The 22765-nt window shown below is 40.3% G+C and overlaps 1 protein-coding gene across 1 annotated transcript in view; it reads left to right on the top strand.

The window, feature by feature from the left end:
* Positions 1–22765, top strand: part of LOC122974891 — a 38479-nt gene continuing 15714 nt past the window's right edge. The window contains exons 1-4 of the mRNA XM_044342951.1: positions 1–686; positions 7664–7810; positions 15449–16035; positions 16201–16359. Of these exons, the coding sequence (XP_044198886.1) occupies positions 86–686; positions 7664–7810; positions 15449–16035; positions 16201–16359 (1494 nt within the window). The 5' untranslated portion in view covers positions 1–85. The remainder of the gene's footprint in view (positions 687–7663; positions 7811–15448; positions 16036–16200; positions 16360–22765) is intronic.

The raw sequence follows: 22765 nt of genomic DNA, 5'->3' as shown, positions 1-22765 counted from the left end.
AGCCACGCCCCCTCGCTGCCTGCAAAAAAAACAGCAGCGGCGGCCGTTGGGGGGGAAGAGAGTAAATAGAGAGAGAAGCCTCAAGATGGCTGACTCGCAGGGCTCCGTTCACCTCACCGGAGCTGCTGCCGCTGCGGTAGCCCCGGCGGTCGCCCCCGTGAAAACCCCGCTCGCCAAGCCGACGGAGGGGAAAGGAGCCCCTGACAACCGCTCTCACACTTCCCGGGATTCCAACCCGCCGCCGCCGCCCAAGAAGGTCCGAGTCGAGGAGAGGAGCGTTAAACCCAAGAAACTCAACGGCAGCGGCAAAGAGAAACTCCAGCAGCCGACGAAGCAGCAGCAGCAACAGCAGCAGCAGAGTTACGGCAGCTTCAGCTCGGTGCCTGCCACCGGCGGATCCCAACCACCGACAAACACACACAAAGTCTTCAAACAGAGCGATTTCTTCCTCCACAAGCCGCCTTCTTCTTCCTCCTCCAAACCCAAGAAGCCGAGTAAAGACAAACAGCGGGAGAAAGAGAGGGAGAAGGGGAAAGGAGGCGGAGAGGAGAAAAAGAAACATAAACAACAGCCGTTGTTGTTGACCTCCGGAACCGGGAGTAACGCTAGCAACAACGATATCAGCAGATTTAATAACATTTCTGCAGTGAAGAGAGAAAATGGGGAGGTCACGTTGCCACCAAAAGGTAGGCCATCATAATGTACTGTCTTTGGTTAAATATCACTTTAATATTGAAGCGATTTCATAAAGTTTTGAGTTGTGTTTATTATAAGTAGGCTAGTCCGTTTTTTTATAGTTGTGTGCAGTTGTCTGCCTCCTAATTTGTCTGGACAGTCCCGCTACTGTTTAAAACGCTGTGCGTGAAAAAAACCCTTAGTATATTTAAGTGTTGCTCTAATCTAAATATATTCATTTTAAAAACATTTACATCGAGTTTAGTGGGTTATAAAGCGCAGTTTTAGTCGATGTTTCTACGGGCTGTGGCTCAGTTGCTGCCTGCTTTCGTCGCTTGTTCACCCGCTCGTGAACCCTCGAGCTCCACAACAAGCGTTCCAGGGCAGTAGTCGCGCGACCTGGTTGTTACATGGTAACCAGCTGCTCTCGTGCTGCTGCGGAATTGTTACGTAGTTACGTCGCACTGGCCGAAATGTAATCCGTTTTAATCATATATATTTATATACGTTTTAACAGTAACGTGATTGAGTCGAATTAATATGTTATACAGAAGCTATAATCTCGTTTAGGATGGTAATATGTATACAAGAAGATTAATATATATCCTGTAACATTGATTTAACTATTTGCTTGCCTTTTTGAACGGTGTATACGTGTTAAAACTACACGCTGCTGTCACAACAATATGACAGCCGCCCGCCATTATAGGGTAAGTGTTGTTTTGGTGGAGCACCACGCCCCCCTCTGTAACCTCAGGCTGTATGGGAAGCAGACAGGGAGCTCCGCGGCTTGTTGATACTCCATGTTCCGCAGTTGGACAACCACAACATGTTGTGTTCATTCAGCCTCTCCTCTAATTTCTTTTCTTTTTTTAACACTGAGAGCTTTATTATAGCGCTGTAGTAATTATACTTGGGACGGCATTAGCATAGCAAGTTTCACCGTATCATGTAGTTGTGTTTTGCGGCTGATTGACTGGAGTTGTTACATGACATTTATGTAACTCAGAGGGAAATCATTTCTCTCTGCTAGAACAGCAAGTTAAATAAATTATGAGTAATTGTCTCAGTTTGCTGCAACGCAACCTTTAAAAACAAGAAAAGACCAAATTTAAACATTTAACAATATTACATAATTACCGATTATTAATAAAACTGCAGTATTTCAGTATCCCCAACTCCAGACAATAAAGTATCTAGTCTCTTCACTTAATTATGTTACTACATAGGTGTTAAATCTAAACATATTTGAATAATACATACAGTACCAATCAAAAGTTTGGACACACCTTCCCATTCACTTGAATGTGAAAGCATGTCCAAACTTTTCACTGTACATAGATATCACACACACTCTTCAGCCACTTCATTAGGTACACCTGTGCAATCCAACACATCAGATCTGCTATAAATTCGACTATTATGAAGCTTTTACATTTTCAGTTTTTGTTGACATTGTCAGAAAGGTGATAATTCTACTTTATGTTAATTATGAGGTTATAGTGGCTGGTGGTGGTGCATAATATTGAATGGTGTTCCTAATATTTTGTCCACTCCATTAACATGGGGGGGGGGGGGGGCAAGATATTAGGAACACCATTCAATATAACGCACTCTAGTACTGCAACACCACCCACTACAACCTCAATAATAAACATAAAGTAGAATTATCACCTTTCTTACAATATTAACAATAATTGAAAATTTATAAGCTTTGTAAAAGTAGAGCTGTTGTATTGGATTGTATTAGATTGCACAGGTGTACCTAAGTGTATATCAACTAAATGTTAATTATGCATCCCATAAAAGGCTAAATTATTATATTTTTTTGTCAAATAAATGAAAGAAATGCTGTATATGATAAATGTATGTTGTGGCTCAGTATTATTTCCCATCATAAACATAATTGACATCAGGTCATTCATGAAATTACACATAATGCCCTACACATTATCTTGTAAGATAGGTTAATTGTATTAGTTCCCGATGAGAAATTATTATATTCAGTTGAGTGATAGGGTCACAGCCAAAGCCGCTAATATCTGTTTTATGACTCATATGTCTCATTACTGGGATTGTGTGTGGTTTATTTATTTATTTTCTGTGCTCTGTTTTCCCTTTATGGATATTTTGACATTGTCATACCACAGCAGCGTTTCAAAAACCGGTGAATGCGCACATTGCCGGTGTGTGTAAGTGTTATTTGTGCGTGCGTGTGTGTTTAGACACTAAGCAGGAGTACTCAGTGGACACATGTGAGTGTTTGGGAGTGCATGATGTCACCTTTTTTCCAGTTGGGTAGTTTAAGAGGTCATGGCGTGCTTTGAGCAGCCACCGCAGTCGTTGAGAACACCAAAACGAGACGTGTTGTTGGACTGTAGCTCGAACACACCATCAGAAACCACAGTCTTGTAAACAGGCTTTGTTGAATGTCAGTTTTACTCTATTCAAGGCAAAAGAGGTGGCAGGCAGTACTTAACAGAGATTTCAGAACACATGTAGCAATTGGAAATAACAGCGCTCCTTCAACAGTCCCACTGAGGTGCTGAATCTCTAACCGCTCCTGTGGCCAGCAGAAGGAAATTGTAATTGTGCTGAATAGCTTCAAATGTGGAGAAGTAATATGAATGTGGAAAAACGTCATTAATCCATAGCAGAATATTTCTAAGGAGGATTAAAATGATCCGTTCTCAGCTGCACCTGTCTGTAAATACTGGTAACAGGGTGTCAGTCTTCTTCCTTGACTCGGTGAGTCAGCCGCAGTAGGCGACGCTGAAATAATTCCGTTTGAATTGAATCCTTAAGATCGAATAACACAGGGTTTTTCCCGATGTGCGTTGAGTGGCAGGTTGGCCTCGTGTTAAGACAGATTGCCGTGTTCAACAAGAGGACATGAGTTTGAGGCTCGGAGCCGGAAAAAGTGTCCTTGAGCTACACAGTGAGTCCCTGCCAGCTTCAGGAGTGCTGCTCTGAAGCAGATTATGCTCTGACCTTCCTGGAGGGGAAGAATTTTCCTACAGGGATCAAAAGAGTATCACATCATCACAGTAATATTATTAGTGGTGTAGGTTTGCTGCTGGAGCGATGTCGAAGGGCAGGAAGCAGAGACTGCTGGTTACAAGTGGGGCAAGACAAGGAAAGTCAAGCCAAGTTTTCGTTTGGGTGACCTTTCTGTGACACTCCTACATTACATGCAGTCTAAAATAATTATAACTAACTGCAGTACTCCCAGTAATTTCAGCTGTAAACTCCAATAGGCTATCCAACTTTCACCAAGTTATTAGAGAAATTATAACTCAATAACAAAGCTGGAATAATTGCTAGTGGTTAAGTACCTCTTGCCATAGAAAGGTCTGCAACTAATGATTATTTTCACTACTGATTAACAGATTATTTTCTCCATTAATCGCTTGGTCTGTAAAATGTCAGAAAATAGTGAAAAATGAATATCAGAATCCAAAGTGATATGTTTAGATTGCTTGTTTTGTCCAACCAATAATCTAAAACTCAGAAATAATGAGTTCACTATAATTTAAAACAAAGAAAAGCAGCAAATCATCACATCGGAGCAGCTGAAGTCAGAGAATATTTATCATTTTTGCTTGAAAAATGACTTAAATGATTAATGGATTACCGAAATAGTTGCAGATGAATTTTCTGTGGATTAAGTAATTGATTAATTGACGAACCATTTAAGCTCTAGTTGTGTAACTCTTTAGTCTGGTTCGTTCTGTGTTTCGATTAAGGACGTGTGCCACAGAAATTAAATGAACAGCTTGTTTGATAAAGGAGTTATATGTAGTTTGATTTCAGTGGTTAATGGTAAAACAGCTTTCAAGCCTTTCATGTTATTAGTAGCGTTACAGTAACAGGAGTTTGCATTCAAGTATTCCTTTAACACATCAACCTAGAAAACAGTGAACATCAACAAAGTCTCACATCTTTCTAGACGCCATTCTGACTATAAAACAAGTCATATAAACCCGGCTTATTGGGGAAGTCAGGTTAATGTGAATCATGTAAATGTCTGAATTGCGTTAATTAGGTTATTTGTGTGCATGTAAATGCCCTGCGCTTACAGAATCCCTGCAATATAAAATAGCTGCAATCAGCACCCAAATGACTCACCGTCACTTTGCTCAGTCGTGTAAAATACAAGACACTTAACTCTGCGTGTGCAGTTGTAGGTCACAGTGACACAGACTGTATGAATCTTACTGCTAAATCACTTTGAGATCTTTTTTGGTTGGTGAAGCACGGATTTGCTACACCAGCAGGGGTGAGCTGACCATCTGGAGTAGCAGGATTTTCCTCGGGAAGCAGGTCTACCTCTGGTCCTACAGAGAGTCTACAAACACACATCCAAAAAGATTAATCACATGTCAGGAAGTCATCTTTCCATCCCCGTGAGCTTCACTCGGTATGTTTGCTGAGCTGCTAAAAGAAAAGACTTACTGTATGTCCTGAAATATTTTGAATCAAACTGTTTGTGTCAAACACTACCAATTTTAAGCTTCTGAATCATGAGGATTTGCTCCTTCTTTTTGTGTTATGTGATAGTTAACTGTACAACTTATCCGGTTCAGTTTCACAGTGGGCTGAAGCTTGTCCCAGCTTGCATTTGGCAAGAGGGGGAGGACACGTTGGACAATTAATTTTAAGGACAGGTGATTGAAGGAAGCTGAGTGTCACTTTAAAATTTGCAGTAAAAAAAAAAAAATCAAAATGTGGATACCTCATCGCTTCTGTGAATTTTTGATTCACATTCCCAAATCTAAGTAGAAGTTTGATGCCAGTGAGCACTGGTGTAGTTGAAGTTTACAAACCGCCTGCCTCTGGCTCTCTATCCTTTAAAGTGTTTTCTCTCCTGTGATCAGCCACACAGTGAAAACCACCTGCTGTGTTCCCCCTTCAAAACCAGCTGCTGCTAGAAAGCCAGAAAACAAAATGAAAAAAGACAAGAAGTTTCAGTTACATGTTCAGTTAATTTCTGAGTCACCGGGAAACCACAGTGTTTTACATTAAAGTCATGAACCGGTTTGAACTTGTGACCCTCATATCACATCCTTAACTACTGAAGCACCATCCTGTCTTCTTCACTGTGGTTCTTGTGTAGTTCAAAAGAAAGTTTTTTTTAAAAATTTTAAGAGCGAGACGCCTCTCAGGCTGTGATTAATCACCCAAGCTAATTTATCTCCCGTTCCCCCTAAATTTTAACTTTATAACTGTCTGGCATGTCTTTATAAATCTGGCAACAGATCTGAATAAGACCTCCTTTGTAGGCAGCTTCCTGTGGAGCTAAATTGATGTTTTGAAAATGCTGTTTTTTTCCACCTGGCAGCTTATGGTGTCTGGTAATTTTTACAGCATCTATTTTACAGAGTTCCTAAAATGGTTTATTAACATTCTTGGCGTTCCTCCTATTAACCGCGGGCATCACTACCTAACTGTTTGTTAAGTAGCGAGGACAAATGATCCACTAAAATTCAAAATGCCAAAGTAATTATTTAAATATTATCATTCGGTCATTGAAAAGTACGCATCGATGTACCTCTTATTCTCCTACTGCTCCTTTAAGCCTTTATGTTTTCAAAGCATTTTCTCCTTTGATCCTGCAAACAGTGAGTGCAACCCCACTGTGTTCACTTTCCACTCCCCACGTCCACGGGAGAACGAGCAGTCTGAAAACACAGCTTCCTTTTTAAAGATGGATCTGACAGAGTTCAAAGAACAGAAGTTCTTCGGAAGGAAAAGAAAGAAAGAAACAGCCCCAAAAAAAACCTACTGTGGAAAGGAAGGTTTTTATTTCTTTATGGGGGAAATGAAAGGAAATAAAGAATCAAAGGAGACAGTGTATAAAAGATTTGATAAAACGAAAGTTATTTTAAGAAAGGTCAGGCTTTCTTAGCTCAGCTGGAGGGAAGTGTGTTTGTAAGAGACAGAAAGACGAGTGTTGGGGTTTGTTAGGTAGCTGGTTTAGGAAACACTATGTGACTGTCTCTGCGGGGTGTCGGTCCAGACACGGGAGGCCGGTATCTCTTTCTCGTATTTATTGCAGGAACTCTGATACAATGGTTACAGGAAGGTGCATCCTCAGTCGGTGGGGACTATTGGAAGCAGATTAGAATAAGAATTTAAGCAGTGTATCACCACAATAACAAGGCCGCTAACAAAAATGGGAAGGATATAAATTCTGTGCACCAAAAGTAACAATATAATAGCACCTCTGATCAATAAGCAGGAATGATGGGCACCTCAGTAGCCTAAGATCATAGCCTGAAATCTGCACCCGGAGCACTCTTCTGTACAACGAGTGCAAGGTTTCACTCTCTTATCCGCACTGAGACATGCCGTGCCTTTCAGAAAGTACTTGACAACTGAAGAGGTGTGTGTGTGATGGTATGGTATTTACATTTTCAACTGACGCTCTCATCCATGGCGATTTGCAGTGATAGTACTCCAATTCCTAGATCTGTAATATTCCCTCAACACTCAAATGATAAGTGATAAGGAAATAAAATGAGTTGAAACGCATAGGGAGAATTATAGGACTTTTAAGAGCAGAGCATATTGAAGCTAGCAGCAACAGAACATAGGAAAGGGGTGAGTTTGGGGGAGGAAACGTGAGGTGTATCTCGATCAGATGTAGCTTTAAGGTTATGAGTGAAGTTACAGAGTCACTGCGGTCTTAAAGGGAATTACGCTGCTCAGGAAACATGAGAGATAAGAGCAGAGGCATGTAGGAGGAAGACCAATAAGATTAAGGAAAAGTTGAGGGTGATGGCCAAGGTGAAGCACTTGGAGAGAGTTCAATTAAGGGCTTAGATGAAAAAAATCGAAGTGAATGGAGTGTGCGGACAAGTGTTTTTTTACGTCTGTGTGTCTGTTTGTGATTGAGTCAGTAAATCAGGGCGCTTGTGCTAATGTGTTTGTACCATCGAGAGACCTGAAACCTTCCTGTCTCTCTCTCTCTCTCTGCCTCCTACAGAGCACTCCACCAAGGACAAGGCGAAGGAGAGAGACAGAGAGGAGCGGGAGAAGAAGAAGGTCAAGGAAAGAGAGAGAGAGAAGAAGAAGCACAAAGTGATGAACGAGATCAAGAGGGAGAACGGAGAGGTCAAGCAGCCGATTAAAGGTCAGTGGAAACACACACACACACATACCATCTAATTTGTGTTGAGCTAAAAGTAGTTTTAGGTCTCATTGATGAATCTGTTTATTTAAGTAATAAAAATAGGGGATAATACACATCACAATTTCCCAGAGTCTCTGGTGATGTCTTTAAATAGTTTTTGTTCCCATCACAAGTCCAACCCCCCCCAGAAAATGTATGATTGTATATAAAAAGAAAATATATTAGAAGCATTTTTACATGTCAGTCTCTTGGTGTGAGAATGAGGACAAAATTAAAAGTTGTTGGTGTATCAGTGGTCTTAAGTTACACACCCCACAAGCTCATCATTTTTCCCTCTCTTTTGACTTTCCATGGTATGCAGTTTAAACGAAAAATAAATGTTATGATAATGCTAGAAATTAAAATTTTACAGGATCTTAGACCCAGCTATTATTACACACCATCCCAGATAACATTCATTGTATTCAGTCCTGTTAGAAAAACACATACACAGGTAAAACTAATCACAAATGGAGCACTGCACTGAGTTAGAAACAATGTGTTCACATGCACCCTGTTGTACCCCAGCATGTGTTGTAGCTCAGTAGAGAGAAGCCTGCTGCTCAGTACTGCCCCACTTTCACAGCGCGCTGTACAGTATATCATCATTATTTTTGTAACACACAAGCAGCACACACAACTGCTAAGCATCCCAGTGGGTGTTGAAAATACTGTGTGGTAGCCATAAAAGACCTAATAAGAAAGGACAGAGCAGCCTGTAACTGCTGAGGGGACTCAAGTCTTTTGGAGTGCAGGAGGTACTCCTGACTATGTGGTGGCATCAGCCGTCTTCTATGAAGCGGTCTGCTGGGGCAGCTGCATCTCGACTGCTGACAGGAAGAGACTTAACAGACTGGTTAAGAGGGCCAGCTCTGTCCTGGGATGCACCCTTGTTCCAGTGGAGGCGGTGGGAGAAAGGAGAATGATGGCTAAGCTGTCATACCTGGTGGAGAACATGTCCCACCCCATGCAGGACTCTCTGACAGCACAGGGCAGCTATTTCAGTGACAGACTGCTTCACCCGCAGTGTGTGAAGGAGAGATACTGCAGGTCCTTCTTTCCTGCTGCTGTCAGACTGTACAATCAACACTGCTCCCAGTAGACCGCACACACCAAAACTGACAATTCCCTCATGTGCAATATCAATATTTCCTACGTGCAGTAATGTGAATTCAACCGTTAAGTCTGTCTACTCATATTTTGCTTATCTTATCTTATCTTATCTTATCTTATTTTATCTTATTTTATTTTATCTTATCTTATCTTATCTTATCTTATCTTATCTTATCTTATCTTATCTTATCTTATCTTATCTTATCTTATCTTATCTTATCTTATCTTATCTTATCTTAATATACAGTACAGCATCTGTGGTGGGAAAACTTTGTAAGTGTGACAGTGGTTGTTGCTGTTAATTTTTATTTCTTTGAGTATTTGAACCCTGACATTTGGTGAATCTCGACACTGCGCTGCTCCCCACATGGAGAAATTGTACTTTGGGTTTATTTAGTCTGACCTGTATGTGTTTGTGTGTGCGCTGATTGTGCTTCTGGTCGCTGTGATTGTAACAGGAGAGGTTTAGCCGGGACAGTTTGTGTATAATGCAATTCCTACAAAAATAAACATGTGTATATATATATAGCATTAAGAAAAGAATCTCAACATTAATAGTGATGTAAGTGGAAGAAAAACAGGAACTGACACGATTAGTCGATTAACAGAAAATCAATGACAATTTTGCAAACTGATTAATTTAAAAGTTACTTATCAAGCAAAACAAAACACTTGCTGGTTCAAGCTTCACATATGTTGTTTTATTTAAATAAATACTAAATACTTTATCATTTTGGACTGATGTAAAGACAAAATAATTGAAGACTTCACCTTTGGCTCTAGGAAATGTTTTCAAAATTTTCTAACATTTTATACCAAAAAAAAAAAAACACACAACACATTAATAGATGATGAAAGTAGTTGCAGTCCTAAATATAGTTGTCTTTCTGTCTCTCTTTTTCTCTGACTGTTTCTCTGGTGAAGCATTAGTTTCCGTTCCCTTTAACACACTATTGCTGTTTTGGTGCCAAACCAATTTGTGGTTTCTGAAACCAAAATTGATTTTTTTTTTTTCGTTGAGTTAACAAAATGAGGAAATATCAGTATTCAGTAATCCTTATTTTCTTATACCTATTCATTTTTTTTGCAATGACATGAAAAATTGTTATTAAAGAATTGTGACAAATATGTACTGATGCAGAAACTTTTTAACAGTATAGATAACATGACAGTAAATTTTGAATTCCACTGTAAATCACATGGATAATAACTACACATAAAAACACATAACATTAAAACATTTTACAGAAAAAAAATTATAATTATATACATTATAAAATAATAATATTATATTAATAATATTAAACATTTCTTTACAGTAATTGTACTGTACAGTAACAGTGATAACTATACTTACAGTATATATTGGAGTATGTATCAGTTGGGCTGTACTGTGGCTGTTTTTTGTGCTGTGTGTACACTTAATAAACGCGATGGCCGGTTTCATTGTTAACCCTCCGACAGTTGTAAATTATTTGCAGAGCGCCGTGACGTCGTCTCTGTCTTCCTCTCTGAGTAATCTGAGCTCGGTCGTAGAACTGCAGCGCCCCATTTGTGAACAGTGGGTGTTTTCTTTATAAGACTTGACCTTTTTAGACAGACACACACCACACACTGACACGTATACACGACTGCCAATGTTCTGCTGATTGATTTGATTTGTTCTGAAGCTACAGTCAGACCTGCAGTGTTTCGGTGCTGGTATGTCATGACCACACTGTGACATTTCAAGGTCTTAGTGGAGCTTTGGCCACGTACCATAGCCAGTGGCCACAGATGAAAATCGCAGATGGATAATTTGGCGCACTATTTCAGTCTTCCTACTCCGTGTGCAACGGACAGGCGGCCTTTTAATGTTGGTTCATCTTCTCAGTATGAGCGTAGCGTTAGGAAGAATGGGAGCGGTGAAATGAGCGAGAGAGGGAGAGGAATATAAAAAGTGTCAGTGTGTGTTAAGTCCGCAGCCATCCGGTGAGAGAGCCTGGTATTTAATCCTGTGTGTTTACGATAATAGACACACACACAGGGATCCATGGTGGGATATTGAATCGAGAGGGGAATGAGGAGGAAGCTCTTCCCACCAGAGAGAGTAGCTTTTCAGTGACAGAGAGTGAGGCGTTTAATCAGAATGTGTTAAGTTTGCAAATGTTGGGTGTGACAGTGGCAGGGAGGGGAAGTTTTTCAGGGTGAAATTTAATCAGTGAGAGAGTGTTAAGTTTATATCTGAAAAGGGCCACGGAGAGAGAGGCAGCCAGAGGAAACATCTATAGGAAATCAATAAGCAGCAAACGGCCGTTCTGACAGTAAGGCAGCTTTACTACCACGGAGACTATTTGTTTGTGTGTGGTGTGTGCGTGTGCGAGACTGGGAACTTATCTGACCTTAAACTGATTGTGACCGACTAGCCAAATGGCCCACGTTAGTACGAACGTGTGTGTTTGTGTGTGAGAAAAAATAGAGACCCCTGTGTGTACACTCTTGGGTGTTCTTTCTTAAATGTGAAATAAAAATGATCATAATTCTGGACATTTTTTTTGAAACCATAATGACGTCATTTTAATGTTTAAATCTTCATTTGACATGTTTGTAATAGTAGCTGACAGTGAGTGAACAGGCAGGGATTTATCGTCAGGGATGCTTCAACAGGACGTCTGGCTCTTAAACCAACACTGGCTGTTGCAGACTCAACATTGGGCTCACTAATTAGATCCAAGTTGAGTCAAATGTGGAAGAAGTTTGTGCATTCAGGCTCTAAAATGTGTTGTATTTTATTTATTTTTTATTATGACTGATATGGTTTTCTACAAAAGACACAGGCTGGATGTTACAGGCTGATACCAATATCTATATATGAGTGTTTATTATTTACCGGACCATATTTGTTAAATGCAGAACATTTTTGATAAATATCTATTAAATTTGGTAATTAAAAAATAGTGACCAAAATACTTGGCGAGTGGGGATATTTTACAGTTGGAAAATAATTACAACAATGTTTCTAAACAATCATAAAAAATATCTTTCTCTTCTGCAATTTTTCTTGTTCTTTATCAGCCAACATGTCCTAATACTGATACAGTATGTCTGAGATAAGATAATATTCTGGCCCTGACAAAAAAAATAGTACAATTATAGATTCAGACCATCTTTTGAGGAAGGAGTTATCATTCTAGGGCTTGTCAACAACTTTCAAGTACGTTTCACTTCAACTTAACTTTATTGTCCCCAAGGAGTAATCTGTCGTGCAGCCAAGTGGAACGCAGAACTAGACTTGAACTTAAAATGTAAAAAAAAAAAAACACATTAAACTTGTATTAAAATATATCAAATGTATGCTTAAAAAATGACCACACAAGCTCACAAGTCACATACACATGCATGTTGTGGGCTCCTCAGTAAAAGTCAAAATAAGCCATAAAGAAAGAAGCCACTGCTGGAGGGCTTTTAATGTAAAGAAGCAGCTGCAGGAACAACATACTCACAAATGTCTGACATACTTCAGGACACTAACCAGTTGCTTGTCAAAGTTACTCTAAAGCTATATATGTACTATAATTGTGCTTTTTGGTCCACGGATCAGAACAGAATATGGTTGAATATTATTATTGTAATCTGAAAATAAGTTTAAAATTCCCGCAGAAGCAAGAATCATTTTCAGTATCTACAGTACCAATCAAAAGTTTGGACAAACCTTCACTTGAATGAGAAAGTGTGTCCAAACATTTGTACAATTGTACAAGTGATAATATATTTACAGCTGTTCATTACACTCGCCATCACAATATCCTACAAATTTATCACACATTACATATTTTTTGATATGAGGCTTTTCTGTGGATTGATGAAGGGTGAGATTTGGGGGATGAAAGTGCGTGTGCATGTGTGGAGAGAGAATTGGGGGAGGGGTGACTGGTGGGCTAAAGAGCTTTTGGATTAGTAGCTTGGGTATTGTACTGCAAATACCTTCTCTCTCTCTCTCTCTCTCTCTCTCTCTCTCTCTCTCTCTCTCTCTCTCTCTCTCTCTCTCTCTCTCTCTCTCTCTCTCTCTCTCTCTCTCTCTCTCTCTCTCTCTCTCTCTCTCTCTCTCTCTCTGTGTTGCTCTCTTTATTGCTCTCTCTCTCTCTCCCTCTCTCTGTCTCTGCTCTTTTTCATTCTGTCTCTCATTCCTGCCTTATCTGGCATTGAACGTGTGTGGGGTACAAACTAGACTGAGCAAGATGATATCTGATGCTGGAATTATGCTGAGGCAGCAGCACCTCTATCAAAGTGACTCACGTGTGCACGCACACATATACAGTACATATATACATCTCCACTTGTTTACACAACCACTGGAAAAGAACCAGCCAGCAACACGTTTGCAAATCGTTGTGAATAGCTCTGACACACACACACACACATATAAATACGTACAGTAGCGCTGTGCATAAATTTGCATGTTCCACTTTGTCGTGCCTGAGGCGTTCAAGAGACGGACTACCATGTACAGTATTATCTCTGTTCAGATATGCCACTCGAAAGCTTGTTTCCTGGCTTAGTCATATCTGCTTTTCTCAAGGGATTCCATTTCAGGGCTCTTCAATTTATATTATGTATGCACCTCAGGCGATGTACACCATCTGGGAGAAACTATGACTCATCTGTCTACACGTAAAAATAGTTAGAGCTCATTATTTTCTGTTTAATGTGTTTTTTTTCTAACTAGTGAATTTATTTTTTTTCATTAAAAACAGTGAAAATCAAAAATACAATGTGGGTAAAAGATTTTAGAAGTAGTGTTTTAGTTTAAGTCTTCTGTAGTTGATTTGTATGTTTATTTTTTACTTGTTTTGACAGACTCTGGAGCATAATCAGCACCTCATTTGCGTATTTTTTCCCCCCATTGTTCTCTTTACTTTGTTTTAACGGACGCTCTTTCTGAGCTGTTGTCATTGCAAGCACCTCATTCACTGTAAGTACAGTTAGGAGTGTCCTCTTACAGCGGGGAGATGAAGAGGCGGCTGAGGATGGTTTGTTCATCCATCACACATGAGACGGCAGATTTGAATATATTTAAATCTTTCATATACTATGTGTCTCCAAACTCCCTTCAAGTCTTTTCAAAACAACACACTCCTTTCCTGTCCTTGTAGATGTAACTGCCTGGATACAAGGGCGTAGGTTATGTTTTAACTTTGGTGGGGACATTTTTTGTCGGACGGCCAAAATAACTGTGTATGTGTACTTGCTCTCTATCGCTCGTTTCTCTTTCATGGGCACATGTGTGCAAACAAACACACATAAATAGCCTGACTCTGCAAAATATTTACTGAACATGCATTGGCTGACTTGCCTGAAACTGGATTTGTATCATGACTTTCTTCTCTGATTTTTACATTTTATTTTATCGATAGACTACTTAACAGTAAATCTGAGACCAAAGTTATTATTTAAAAATAACATATCATAGACTGTCACAATAAATGTGTAGAAACCTGTAGGTAACTTGCTGCTCTGTATCTTGCTGCTTAAAGGTTTTCAAACCTCACCTGAGATCCTGTCCTTCTTTCAGTTGGTGGATTTGGGCAACACAACTCAAGAGTTTCATGACAGAGCCACAGTGATGCTCAAACCTCTCTAAATCATCTCAAAAACTTTTATTTGTATTATTTTTCATTAAACTCCTGAACTTATGGTGCGATATTTCACTATGACATCATAGCTCACCTGTCTGTGTGTCTCTGTGCTGCTCAGGCTGCTGCTGACAGGATTTTCATAATAAAATGATGCCCGACAGTCACAAACAGATCAGTTGGACAAGCTGTGGCTAATTTATCCACTCATGGAAAAGGGGAGAGATGACATTAAATAGTAAATATTCCTCACACTAATTGAAAAGATTCATGTTTGATTACAGAACGTTCTTATTAACTAAGCTCAGCTGTTGCTGACACTGTGGTTCTTTAAAAAGAACCAGATGTCTTCATTTGCTTTTGGGAGGAATTTTCACCAACAGTAATAAAGTTGTTTAATTAAAGAGCATGTCTGAGCAACAATCACTAATTAGCTAACAACACCTAATGCCTGGAATTAAACATAATATCAAATGATCTTCGTTTTGTCCAGTGAAGTCGTTATCACTTCTGTGATGTTTGGAACGTTTAAACTATAAATACTAACCACCTCACCGTCTCCCTTACTGCTGCTGCTGCTTGTCCACAATGTGTACAGCTTGAAGTTGAGGGTTGCCAGATCATTAGGTCCACTGTCCCCCATATCCTGCTCGTTCACTCTTTATCATAATAGCACACTTTTTTGCAGAAAATACACAAACCTGGCAAGATTCTACCGTTAACATTACATGGAGTTAAAGCAGCTAGATTGTTTGAGATCAGTAAAAATAATGGTCTGGACATGTCCTTGATACCCAAATCTACACCCATGCCTGGATGTATTCATTTTTCTTACACCATCCTTCCTTCTCTCTCTCTCTCTCTCACTGTCCAGATGAAAAAGAGAAAGCCAAGACCAACTTAGAGGAGCTGCAAATCAAAAAAGTGAAGAAGAAAAAGAAGAAGAAACACAAAGAGGGGGAGAAGCACAAACGAGTGAAGATGTACCACCGCTCCTGCCAAACCATTTGCGCTGGCCTGCTTCTCCTCCCGTCTTCCTCCCCGCCCCCCACCTCTTCATCATCTTCATCCTCCAATCCCGCACAGAACTCCTCCCCGTCTCCCTTTAAGTCCCCGCTACCTGTTTACCCTCCACCTAACAACAAAACTGCACATCTGCCCTCCTCCGCTCCTCTTGCCTCAAAATCCCTCTTTAACTCCTCTCTACCTGACTCTCTCAACTCTCCATCGTCCTCCATCAAGACCCCGCAACCTTCGCCAACCAAACACCTGCCGCAGTGCACCTATCCTGGCATGTCAGGCCTGGAGTTTGCCCCCTACATCCACATAGAGAACCAGCCGAACGGAGGGGCACTGGTGGCCCACGCCTACATGTCCCAGCTCTCCTCTCTCTCCATGGGCCAGAGGCAGAGATTTGCCCAGGAGTTTGTCACCTTGGCGTTCAGCGAGGACTCATCCCAGGTACAGCATACTGTAGCTTTTGATCAGATTGATTGATGGATGTTGAGTTCAATGCATTCCCACACTGTTAACCCAATATTAATTATTAAATCTGAAAGTCACTACTCTGCTCTTATACTGTAGTTTTGTTGCTACATTTCTTTTTTTACTGACTGTGTTTTCCAGGCGTCGCATTATGTTATGGGAATTGTTCACGGGGAAGCTAGCTACCTGCCCGACTTCTTGGACTACTTCTCAGCCAAGTTTCCATCAACTCCAGTCAAAATGGAAATACTGGCAAAAAAGGACATAGAAACCACCACGATGGCTAATTTCTACTCTCAGGTTCGTCACCCACACACACACACACACACACACACACACACACACAGGGGAACGTCAATTAGATGGTAAAAACAGCAAGTGGGTGGGTGAGATAAACACAATGTTGTTTTGTAAGCTGACATATCACAGATTTACACATTTTTTTGTTTTTCAATTCAATTCTGTAGCTGTAGATGCAGAGAGCAGATGGTGAGCTTTCAGAGATGAAAAATTTAAAGAAAAGTCTTTTAGTCCAAAATAGCAAAGGTCTAGTTTGTCTTTTAGTTTCTGTCCTCTACATATGTCATCTGTTTGGCTTAATATCAGCTTTTTACAAAACTGTCAATGAACACAGTACCAACTGAGAAACCGTCATACCGCAGCCTTTTTCCTGGTAGATTTATGTGATTCATGCAAAGGGAGGTTGTTATGTTTTCGGGTTGTCCGTCCGTCCCGTTCTTGTGAACGCGATATCTGAGGAACGCCTTTAGGAAATTTCTTCAAACTTGGCACAAACGTCCACTTTTGAATTGATTAGACTTTGGTGGTCAAAGGTCACTGTAGACTCACAAAACAGGCTTTTGGCCATAACTCTAGAATTCATAAACAAAGTTTCACACAAATGTCTAATAGGATAAAATGATGAAGTGATGACATTGACATTCTACAAATACAACTATGTCATTTTCTTTACCACACACGCACACACACCTGAGTTTCTGCTTGAAACGTGTCATGTTGTTTTAACCATCTTAGTTATTGAGTGGAGTTTGGCTTTGTAGTTCTGTGTCTGTTATGTTGTTTTGTGCATTTTACAAATTCAGATTAGTAATGTTGCACCCGTGTGTGTCTTCACAACTGCAGGTTTTCAGAAAGATTTTACCTAAAAGATATTAAGCTGGTGTGTGATTTCTCAATGTATTATTATTGTACAACATTGGAACAGAAGGAGTATTTGCTTATGAAAGGCTTGGCTTGACCTCTGGGGAAATATTTTGCACATGTAAGAAAAATGTAATGTCAGTGACCAGCTTTTATCTCTACAAGACACACATATACTGCATTTCACAAGCATTTATGTAAATAAATTGTCTTCTGGATATGTGTGCAAACAGTTACATAGCAGAGTGAGTGAATATGTGAGTTAAGCCAGGCCTGTTTGTGTCTCTCTGTACTGTCCATACGTGTGTTTGTGTGTATGCATGCGCTCACGAACGTTGATAGTTTGAAGGTTGAGTGAGGATAAGAAACCCCTGGGTGGATAGAGAGAAGGATGGATCAGGGTTCATGTTGAGGGAGAGGACGAAGGGATGTTGGGAGATGGAGAGCAATCAACTGAAGAAAAAGACTGCTCCGCGTGGATGAAAAAGTTGCACTGTTGTAGTTTTAACCATCTGTTAGGAGCATCTGCCTCCATCTGTCCAGAGTTAAACAGCTTTTGCCATTTATATACTTTATAAGGATGTCTGGTTTAATGCAACAATGGCAGAATTATTTGCAGTGCACAAGTGGCCACTGCTCTCACTCCAGTGCCACTTCATCTATTAAGTTAGTTAAATGACAGGAAAAAGGAAGCAAGAGGTCCTTTAAGAGAGGAAAAGACTGCAAACATACCATTGGAGAGAAGGAGTGCGAGCAAAAAGTATAAGATGGTAAGGAAGCAAGAGGCTAAATAAGGAAAAAAAAGAAGCAGAGAAAAGAGAAAAATAAATTGATGTGTATATATATATAAAAAAGAAAGTGACGGAAAAGTTAACAAGAGGATGGGAAAGAAGGAAGTGAAGTTACATAGACTGTGGGAGATGATTAGCAGCAGCCTGCTCTACATACTACACAGCGTTTAGAGGCCAAATGGAAAAGCCAAGAAATGTGTGTGTTTAGTTGGTGGTGTCTGTCTAGATTGTCTCCTCTGAACACAGTGACACAGCTAGAGCTCTTCATTTCGAGTTGTCCCATGTCTATAGTTCGCTAATGAAAAGCCTTTTGTTGCCTCAAACGTCCTGAGTGGCTTTGTATTGAGATACTGTCTGCTTTTTTCAGCGTGAGTGCAGGCAACCAGCTACGACATTGTCTGTGTGTGTGCGTGTGTGTGTGTGTGTGTGTGTGTGTGTGTGTGTGCGTGTGTGTGTGGTACCACAGGGGGTAAAGCATTTTATGCTTTCTATCACTCTCCTTCTGGCTATTTTTTTCTTTTTTCCTATCATGAAATATTTATAATGTTATTCTGTTTATTTCTTTCTGCTTCGGCCAGTTTCTGCGTCAACCAACAAAAAGATCCTTGATCTCTGCGTGAGTTTGAATATATTAAATCCAGATAATGAATGAGCGAGTGAAACATCTGAAATGTTCTTTGTCTGTAAATTAAGTTTTCTCTGCAAACCTGTCTCCTGAGCTGTCCCTTTAAGAGTAGTGTTCCTTGCAGGGCTAACGTCATTGTCCACTGGTCTTGTTAATTTTTTTTTTTCTTCCCTCCTAGCTTTCAGCAGTGACCTTGGGAGCTAGACATACAGTCTACACACACACACACAGATGTGATATATGTACACAGGCACAGGTGTACACACACACACACACACACACACACACAGATGAATGATTTTTCTTAGACTTTTTTCTCTACCTTTCTTTCTCTCTCTCCATCTTTTTGTGTCTCTCTCCCTCCCTCTGTGTTGCTCGCTCTCTCTCTTTCTCTTTTTTTATGCCTCGGCTCTTTATGTTTCTGCTCTGTTGTTTGCTTCTCTGTTCCAGTCACAGAAAAACAGGACGGCTGATTTTGTTTTTGTAGTGTGTGTGTGTGTGTGTGTATGTGTGTACAAAGGGGGAGGAAAACATTTGAAACTGCTTGCAATCATCTTTTTTTTTTTTGATATGTCAGTTTGTGTGCGGTCATTCTCCCCTATAGATTTTCTTAGTTCAACCTTTAGCATTCAATTCCATATGTGGGCTCCTGGAGTGTGAGACACAACCGCCTACGCACCTCTCCATGTGTATCTAGCATATTGTAATTCATAATGAGCAGTGTGTGTTTTTGATGATCAAAATATCACTGCAGGCATCAAAGTTGCTTTGCTGCTGTTCAGTCTGTGTCTGTATTTTGTATTCAGTACCTGACTGAAGGCGTTTTCAGCGGTGGTTAGGATTATGGAAGATTACAGCACTCCATTTTCTCAGGGCAAACGCAGCCTGGCAGTCAATACATGATATGCTTAGACAGTGAGGTAATTTGGTCATTTCCTGTTTAGTCAATGGTTTTAATAATGTAGTTATGACATGAGGAGGTGAATACAAGGCTAAAGAATAGATGGTGGCTTTTTAGTGTTTTATTAATCTCTGATCACATTGTGCTCATTCACACGCTTTCACAGCTGTGTTATTCATTCACAACAATACCCCGCATGTAAACTACCATGCTGCTTTTATTAAAGGGGACATATTGTGCTTTTTGTGACTTTCTGTTATTTTTATGGTTTTATGATGTTGGACCTCAATGTTAAACATGTCAAAGGTCTAAAACCCAGCAAGTAAAAAGCCAGGGCTTCAGTCTGCCCTGAACGCTTTGTTTACAAAGTTACCTCTACTTCCTCCACGTGGTGACGACAGATTGTTCGCACATGCCCACATACTTTTCGTAGCCTTTGTTGCTAACATTGTTCTGTGGGTTGTTTGTGTTGTCCTCCCACATATTTCGGATCAGATACGGGTTTGAAGATGTACAGATGTATTTGAGAAGTTTCCATTCAAGCTGGCCAATCAGAAAAGAGTAGGGAGGCATTAAAGAGACAGGAGCCAACAGCCTGCTTCAGACAGATGCTTTAAATCATGCAAATATATTCCAGTAGAGCCCCAGATTAAAAATATAGACCTTGAAATATATATAGACCATACAAAACAGTCCCAGTCTGCATCATCTCACATTGCAGCTTTTAAACCACATTTAAGCTTTGCCACAGTCCTGGTACGAAGTGAAATGAATTAATCGAGGAACAATAAAAGTGGAAAGCAACAATTACATCGCTTTTAATGCAAAATGTGCTTGTGCATTCACGTGGCTCTCTTTGTTGGCAAGCTGAGAGAGAGATTATGTAAGAAAAAAGTGTGTGTGATTGTGTTTGAGGCACCAGTCAGCAGCCAGAAGCTTTTGTTGTGACGCATGCACAGTAATAGACTAATAGACTTAGTACCCTGGAGAAGAAGAAAGAGAGACACAGAGAGGCAGGAAAGAGAAAAACGAAGCAGACAAACATTCAGGGGTTGAGAAGAGGTCAGATGATATGAACTCAACTAGAAAAAGTGAAGGATGAGTTGACGCAAGGAAGGAAACTCGTTATAGAATAAACAAGTGGGTACACTGGGTGAACCAGAGACGGAAAGGAGAGGAAGAAAGCGAGAATCTTGATCTAATAGACTTCCCATGAGGGACATGATGTGTATTATGAGAGAAGGAGGCAGAGGAGGAGATGGAGAGCCTGACAGAGACAAGAGAAAAATAGATAATGTGAGCAAGTGGAAAGTGAGAGAGGGTGTGAGATGATCTGTTAATAATATACTGCTTTTAGTCAAAGAGTGACAGCAAGGGAGAGATGACAGTAATGATAATTATATATAATAATATCGGCTTTTAAATCTGAATTTGTGGACTTGGAATACCAAATGAGATGCAGTAAATTTAGAGGATATTACAGGGTTTAGAGAGGAGCGGATTTGCCTTTTTTTTTTTTTTTTCATTGTTTGACTTTTGCAACAGTATGACTTCCCTTTTTTTAAAATAACTAGTGCAGTGCCTGTCCAGAATGGGCTGATTTCTTGGCCTCCAGCTGCTACTTCATTGCATAGAAAAATGAATACAGTTGATGTGAGGTGTGAATGAGTATATACATCAACAACATGAAAGAAACTAACATTCTATTATACACAGATGTTATAAATAATAAGTACTCTAATAGTATAAATGTTCTTTTGTCATTCCAAGTAAAATAAGGGCTGCATTTAAAAATAAAATAATGTGCATCCTAAAATAAAGCGGATCGATCATATTGGGTTCTTAGATTGTTTATTTTCTGTGCCTTCAGATCTGTTTTGAGCGGGTATGTTTGCTCCAAAGATTTGTGCTTTGTCTGTAGTGGCGCTTGACAATTGCTACGGTCTCGGAACATTTGAGACAAACTGGTTTTGAACTACCTGTGGGAAGTATTTGTTCCGTTTTACACGCGTAGCTACAGTCATTGTGTATTGGGCTCTCAGTGCTTCCAAAACATGGGTGACCTACACTCAACCATGTACCTGAACGCCACCTGTGTAGTCGCTCGCTTCTGATCTGCTAAACGTGCTGCTAACACTTCGCTTTCTGTCTAGACATGGAGTAAGAGTGTCCATTCTAGATTAAAAGCTCTGTTTACTGTCTACTTTTCTCTTTTTTAGAGCATTTTTCTCTGACTCATGTCACACCTCGCCTCTGCTCTCTCCCTGACATGCTGGAGTCAGTCAGCAGAGCCCTGAAGCTCCACCCTGCCCCTGCATAGAGCTAAGTGGCTCGCTAAGCGCTGGTTTATTCAAAGTTTATTAATATTTAACATGTCGCGTGTCCAAATTGCACCAAATTCGACACTGCACTCCCTCGCGTCCTCGGCAACACACCCGCCAAGTGTGAAGTCGATCGGATGAACGGTTGTGGAGATAAACGGTACAGAAAGAGAGACGGACGGATACAGAGAAAAACCTTCCTTCAGTAATGAGAAGCTTATTATGACAAGCTCAGCAGTAAAAGAAACAATTAAATATGATGTCAGTCATTTGTTGTCACACATTTCCCCATTCGGTGTGTTCGCAGGCACGTACACAGGCAAGGAAGGACTGGAGCATCTTCAGCAGTACCGCTCAGAGGAAGTCTGTCACATTTCCTGTTTCCTTCTGTGTTTGCTTTCACTTATTTTAGACGAGCAGTGTCTGTGTGTGTGTGTGTGTGTGTGTGTGTGTGTGTGTGTGTGTGTGTGTGTGTGTGTGTGTGTGTGTGTGTGTGTGTGTGTGTGTGTGTGTGTGTGTGTGTGTGTGTGTGTACGTGCGAGTGAATCACAGACTGTTAAATTTATCCAATTATTTGAAGCAGAGGTAGTGTTTCCTAATACTCCTCCTGTGATAGTGAGCCTGCTCTCTTTGCAGACAGCGCGGGGGTTATTCTGCTGTTAAATTATGCATTTGTGAACACGCACACGCGCACACAGACACACACGCACATACGCAGGCGCAGAAAATAGACACTCAAAAAGCACAAAGAGTTATAAGTATGCAGAATGATGGATGCATACACTCACAAATACACACAATGGCTGTGAAAAAATGTGGATGCACACAAATACTTGTAAGCATGGAGGAATCCATGTGCACACACACACACACACACACAATACACACATTTTTCTCCCAGTATCTA

Source organism: Thunnus albacares, chromosome 23, assembly GCF_914725855.1.
Source record: "Thunnus albacares chromosome 23, fThuAlb1.1, whole genome shotgun sequence".
Lineage (NCBI taxonomy): Eukaryota > Metazoa > Chordata > Actinopteri > Scombriformes > Scombridae > Thunnus > Thunnus albacares.
Note: the sequence above shows the minus strand (reverse complement) of the source record. Positions and strands in the feature narration are given on the sequence as shown.